The 6053-nt window shown below is 55.7% G+C and overlaps 1 protein-coding gene across 1 annotated transcript in view; it reads right to left on the reverse strand.

The window, feature by feature from the left end:
* AHCYL1 (adenosylhomocysteinase-like 1) overlaps positions 1-4443 on the reverse strand; it is a gene marked incomplete at its 3' end in the record, with an annotated part of 7033 nt that extends 2590 nt beyond the window's left edge. The window contains exons 1-8 of the mRNA XM_010021018.1: positions 4332-4443; positions 3727-3870; positions 2535-2635; positions 2168-2270; positions 1812-1906; positions 964-1070; positions 766-882; positions 509-572 (exon numbers count right to left, since the gene is read on the reverse strand). Coding sequence (XP_010019320.1) covers positions 509-572; positions 766-882; positions 964-1070; positions 1812-1906; positions 2168-2270; positions 2535-2635; positions 3727-3870; positions 4332-4422 — 822 coding nt within the window. The remainder of the gene's footprint in view (positions 1-508; positions 573-765; positions 883-963; positions 1071-1811; positions 1907-2167; positions 2271-2534; positions 2636-3726; positions 3871-4331) is intronic.
* Between the last annotated feature and the right edge of the window lie 1610 nt (positions 4444-6053).

A 6053-nucleotide genomic window follows, 5' to 3' on the forward strand; every position in this document is an offset into this window, starting at 1 on the left:
TTCCTGCTGGGAAGAGCATTTGCAGCTCCTGGCAGGCCCTGTGCAGCACAGGAAGTTGATAAACACCCCCTCACAGTACATGGATGGAGGGAAGGTGGCAGCTCCCGGCTCCACACTCTTCCAGGGCAGCATCACTTACAAGATCAGGATACAATTCCCCTCTGCCAGAGTATTATTCCCAGTGACCTGCAGCCTGACCCCTCCACTCCCTGTGTCCCAGGCTCAGTGACAGCCAGGCTGGATGCTCAACTCAGTCCAGAGACTGGGAGCACCCATGGGTACTTAGAATTCCAGGCCAGTGTTCCCAGTAACTGCAGGCAAAGTGGGCAATGTGAGCCTTGTTCTCCAGGCTCCCAGCAGGGTCTAAGCAAGATTTCCCTGGTAACTGCTCACCAGGTTTGATCTACTCTTATATCAAGGGCAAGTGGCCTTTGCAGAGGGAAGCAGCAGGCTGCTGAGCTGAGGGAAAGGCTGACTCACAGCCCTGGCTGCTGCTTACAAAACTCACCTCCCCATAACCACAAACCACCACTTGCTTCCCTCCAAACATCACATCCGTGGTCCTCTTCAGGCTGGGGGACAGAGAGAGACCTGTGTTGGCATTAGTCAAGCGCACACCGCTGCTGGCACAAGCCCCCAACCCCACGTCCTGCAAGCAAATAGCAAGACCGAAGCAGCAAAGAGCCACATCTGTGCTCGAGGGGAGCCAGAGCCAAGTCCAAGTGTGTGAGTGAGAGCAGGGATGGGGAGAAGGGCTGGACTCACCCGTCCAGGATGGATTCCCGGCAGCAGTACAGGTTATCAAACTTCTGCTTGGTGACAGAGTCATTCACATTCATGGCTGGGACACACAACTTCCCAGCCTTGGAGAGCTGGTACAGCCTGGAAGAGGGCAGAGCAGGTCAGAGCAGACAGCAGCAACCCAAGAAGCCATCTCCAGAGGATCCTTCCCAAAGCTCCTACCTGTGCACGCCGGTCACGCTCTCCTCCACGATCCCTCGGATCTTCTTGAAGACACTGGGGTATTTCTTATAAACCCAATGGGTCAGGTCCCCACCATCATCCAGAATCTAGAGAAGAACATGGAGCAGTCAGGGCTTCCACGGGGAAACACACTTACTGGAGACAGGACAGGGAAAAAGAGATGGAGAACATCTTCAGGCTGGGGGGCAGTGAACTGGGGCCAGGACTCCTGGGTTCCCCTAGTTGCCAACAACTTGGGGTGTCCTACAAAGCCAAGAGGATTTCTTACCCCCTGTGAGGAGCTGATGGATCCTAAACAAGGTTTTCTGCCTCTGCTATTGCTCTGCAGCCTGGAAACATGCCCAGGGGCAGCACTAACTAAACAGGCTGAGAGCAGAAGGATGTCACAACATTCATGCCCTGGAAGCAAAGAGTCAAGAGGAAAGGCTGCAGGAGCTGTCTCAGCCCACTGACATGTGCTACTGCACTGTTAGTGGTCATGGCCCATGCACTGAGGTGTCATCTGCTTCCAGCAAGGGAAACAGCTCCTGCACAGACCCCCCCTCTTTTTGGGAGGAGCATTTGGGGCAGCTCCCATAGGGCAGACCATGGAGGGGCGGAAGAGGTCCTGTGGTTTCTCAGCTCTTCTTCCACACCACTGGGCTGTGGGACATCACCTCTGCAGCTCCTGCAACCCCCAGCTCTGGCTGCCATTCTCCAGGACCCCCACTTTGACGGGGCTTCGAAGCCTTTGCAAAGCCCAGGAACAGCCCCAGCGAGGGAAGGGTGCGGAGCACCCAGTGACCGCTCCACAGAGGGAGAGGAAGGGCTGGGAGGAGGCTCATTACCATGTTGGCCTGCCAGCCATCTATGTTAACACAGCGGTCAATGCACCACCAGAAGTCATCCTCCGACTCCCCCTTCCAGGCAAACACAGCAACACCTAGAAGAAGAGGAGCATCCTTGGCACCAGAAGAGTTTGGCAGAGCTCTCTCCTGCTTGGCCAACTCAAGCAAGCCACAGACAGCAGAGCCAAGGGGCCACGCAGAGCTCAAACCACAGCCCACCCCAGCCTCAGACCTGTTTCACCTTCCCCTGAGAGATATTTGGGCCAAACCAGCCCTGAGAGCAGCCATCAGGGCCATGGCTGCAGGGCCACGAGGAGCTGGAAGGGTTCTGCACCACCAGGCTCTGCTGCACTCACCAGCTTCTGCCAAGGCAGCCGCCACTTCATTCTGGGTGGAATAGATGTTACAGGCAGACCAGCGGCACTGGGCCCCCAGGGCACACAGCGTCTCGATCAGCACCTGCAGGACAGGGGGGTGAGCAGCAGGCCTGAGGGAGCAGAGATGGGCACAGCACCCCAGGAACAGCCCCATGACACGAGGAACCCAGCAGAGACGGGCTCCAGCAAACATCCCCCTGAGGACACGGCGGCAGCAGAACCTGCCCAGGGCGCTTCCAGAGAAGTGAAGGTGCCACCTCGGATTCCGCAAGGCTGGGAAGCTTCAAGGGACTTTCTTCCCTGGGAAAAAGCTGGGCTCCCCCACCCCAAAGCAGCAGCCACTCACCGCAGTCTGGGCTGTAATGTGGGTGCAGCCGACGATTTTGGCTCCAGCCAAAGGCTTCTCCCCTTGAGCTCGTTTCCTGAGGGAGATCAGAGCAGACATGTCTGCAAGAGGAAGAGAGGGGTTAATGGGGCTTAGTCCAGACCTGCTGCTCTCCCTGGGGGCTCAAAGCTACCTCCACCCCACGGCTTTTGCTCTCGTTGTTATAGAGCCAGGAATAAAGCTCCTCAGCCCTGGCCTGGCCCCTTTGTCCAAACCGGGACCAAACCACCAGTGTCATTTGTCACTTAACCACATAATGAGAGAGGTCTGGCACAGGCACTGCCAAGGACAGTCACCAGCCCTGCGGCAGGACAGCACCAAGGAGAAGCACCTGAAGAAGATGATGAGAACAGTGTTGGCACACAGAATGCTTTGGGTTGGAAGGGACCTTAAAGCTCATCCAGCTCCAACCCCTGCCATGGGCAGGGACACCTTCCACTAGAGCAGGTTGCTCCAAGCCCCTGTGTCCAACCTGGCCTTGAACACTGCCAGGGATGGAGCAGCCACAGCTCCTCTGGGCACCCTCTGCCAGCGCCTCAGCACCCTCCCAGGGAAGAGCTTCTGCCTCAGAGATCATCTCAGTCTCCCCTCTGGCAGGTTCAAGCCATTCCCCTTGGCCTGTCCCTCCATCCCTTGTCCAAAGCCCCTCTCCAGGTTTCCTGGAGCCCCTTTATGCACTGGAGCTGCTCTAAGGTGCCCCCTTCAGGAGCCTTCTCTTCTCAGAAGAGCTGCTCTAAATGTTCCTGGATTATCTTCCCCTTCTATGGCTTTGGCAGCTTGTGTCTAAAAGCAGCCGACAGCCAAGTTACCCAATCCCCCACTGGAAATGGTAACTCAGCTTCCCACAAGCCCCAGGGGAAGGGCTTGGGACTGTTGGTTTTCATGTCTCAGAAGGTGTTGCAAGATCTCTGCCCTTCGAGGTTTCTCATCCAAAGCCACCAGAACATTAAGCCCTGCAAGAGCTCTGCTGCTGTTAGGAAATAGATGCCACCCATCACTCATGTTGTTCCATCCGGCTCTTCCCCACATATCTGCTGATGGCAGGGGGAAGGCAGGAGAGCTGGGGCTGTAGCAGGAGTTGTGGGAATGGCCATGGCTCAGCCCCTGCTCCCCAGAGAGCACAGCACCCAAAACCTCCCTGCTCCACTTGTACCTTGCTCAGCGATCTCGATCTCCCGGCGCCCAAACTCTGCCTGTTTGATGTTCTTCACACAGAAGTTGCTGCTGCCTTTGGAGTTGGTTTGTTGCTTCTCTCGGGGGGACACTTCATCATCAGAGCTGTCCGTGTAGGAGGCAGCTAAAGCCAGGAGAGGAACAGTGTTACCCCAGGTCTCAGCAACCTCCTACCCTCCATGTTTCTGCTCTTTCACTTCCCAGCTTTCACACACACACACACACACACACACACACACACACACTCATGGCTCAAACTCCACATCTCCCAAATGTCCAGGTGGAATTTTGCACTCTGGTTCTCTAAAACAACCCAGAGGTAAGAGAGTTGTCAGAGAATCATGGAATGGTTTAGGTTGGAAGGGACCTTAAAGCTCGTCCAGTTCCAACCTTCCACTAGACCAGCTTGCTCCAAGCCCCGTCCAACTTGGCCTTGTAATCACCTGGTAACCAATGCCTGAGCTTCAGGATCATCCCCTCACATCCCAGTACAAGCCAACAGCACAGAGCTTCCTGACACAGGGTGAGCAGCACCAACACTGGATTTGGGAGAGGACCAACACGGAGCAGGAGCCTGGCACCTACCAGAGCTGTAGCTGTCAGTGGAAGACTGGGAGATGGAGCGGGACAGGGAGCGACGGCCCGTCTTGGTTGGGAACTTGGAGAACTCCTGCATGTCATCTGCAAACTGGATTTGCTGCGAGAGGCAAAGGAAGAGAAGTGCTCAATCAGTAGGTGCTCCTTGTGGCACATCCTCTTTCCAGGCTACATGGACCTGTGGGTCCCTCTAATCCACCCTGACTGCTGGAGTCACAGCAACGAGCATCACCAAATGCATCAAGGAACAGATCTGTGGCTACAGCTGCCAAAACTGAAGCCCCTTCCTCTGCCTGATCATTTGTCACCCGAAGTTCAAAGCACATTTGACACCTGAGGATGAAAAGAGCACCCAGCAAAGCTTCAAACATCCTTTTTAACCCACCTCTGCCTCCCTGAGGCTCCTCCAAGGAAGGAGGACACACTCTGCAGCCTCCAGGCCAGCCCTGTGCAGGCAGAGCCCCTGCTCCACCAGACCCTGCCCCAACTGATCCTAATGGAGCCCTGCCCAAAGCTGCAGCAGCAGGAAAGCTGGGGTGTTCCCAGCAGAACCTCCCATCCCTGATGCTTCCAGGCTCCGGCCCAGGAGCATCCCACAGGTTAAAAACATGCTGCAGCCTTCCAAAATGGACACAAAAAACAGGGAGGGGAAAAAAAAACTGGGCAAGGGAGAACATTCCAACGAGGAGCAGTTGACACTGCCCTGGCTTTCAGGCCCCTCTGCATTACAGATGTTTCCATTGTAAGAGAAGCCCCAAACCAGCCACCCCTCCCTCGTCCCTCAAGCCAGAAGCAACCCAAGGCTCCGGCACCTACCACCAAGCTCATCAAATTCAAGTGCATTAAGCTGAAAAGAAGGGAGGGAAAATAGCCCCAAACTGCTCAACTGCTGCCTCAAGCCCTGTCACCAGCCACCAAAAAGCCTCTTTGCTGCTTCTGCAAGAGAAGGAGGCCGGAGATGAAAGGGAATTGGGAAAAGCACCAGGGAATCCAGGCTGATGTCCCCCTCCCCATCACGCTGCTCCCCAGGAGAGCCTGACAAAGCGCCCCAACGTGGCCTCTTCCCTCCAAGCACGTCGCTGCAGGATTTAACTCTGCCACTTACCAGGGGTGAGACGTCATTCCAGAGAGTGGGATTAACAAAGCAGCCCCAGGGAGCCGGGAGAGCTCGGGAAGGCCTGAGGAAATCAAGCTGATGGAAAGAGAGAGAGACCACAGCGGCCTCCAGGAGGGGTTTTCCCTGCCACAAGCATCCCAAAAGCTTTGATGTGGGAAGCAGCCTTTGAGGGAGAAGAATGAAACTATTTAGTTGGGATGATGCGGGCCAGAAAGGAGGGATCTGCACAGGCTGGGGTGTCTGCAGCACTCGTGTGGCTCTTTGGGCTGCAAACGGAGCCCTGGTTCCTGGACAAACCCAGATGATGGGCTTAAAGCAGCGTTGGTATTGCTCAGGAAGAGGAAGAGGGACAGGAAACCCACTGCTCAGCCCAGGGAGAACACATGGGGTGATGTGGGGCGACGGCAGCATCCCCTCCAAGAAGGACGAGCAGCAGTTCAAATCCATCATCTCACCCAAACATCCCAGGCATTTCTGTGGGTGATGTTGATGAAAGGTTTTTAGCCATCTCCTCCGTACTGGATACATTACAGCAGGATATCTGCTTCCCAAAGCAGACTGCCCAGCAGACATCCCTGCCATTCTGAAGCAAA

This window comes from Nestor notabilis, unplaced genomic scaffold (assembly GCF_000696875.1).
Source record: "Nestor notabilis isolate BGI_N333 unplaced genomic scaffold, ASM69687v1 scaffold17868, whole genome shotgun sequence".
NCBI classification, from domain to species: domain Eukaryota; kingdom Metazoa; phylum Chordata; class Aves; order Psittaciformes; family Psittacidae; genus Nestor; species Nestor notabilis.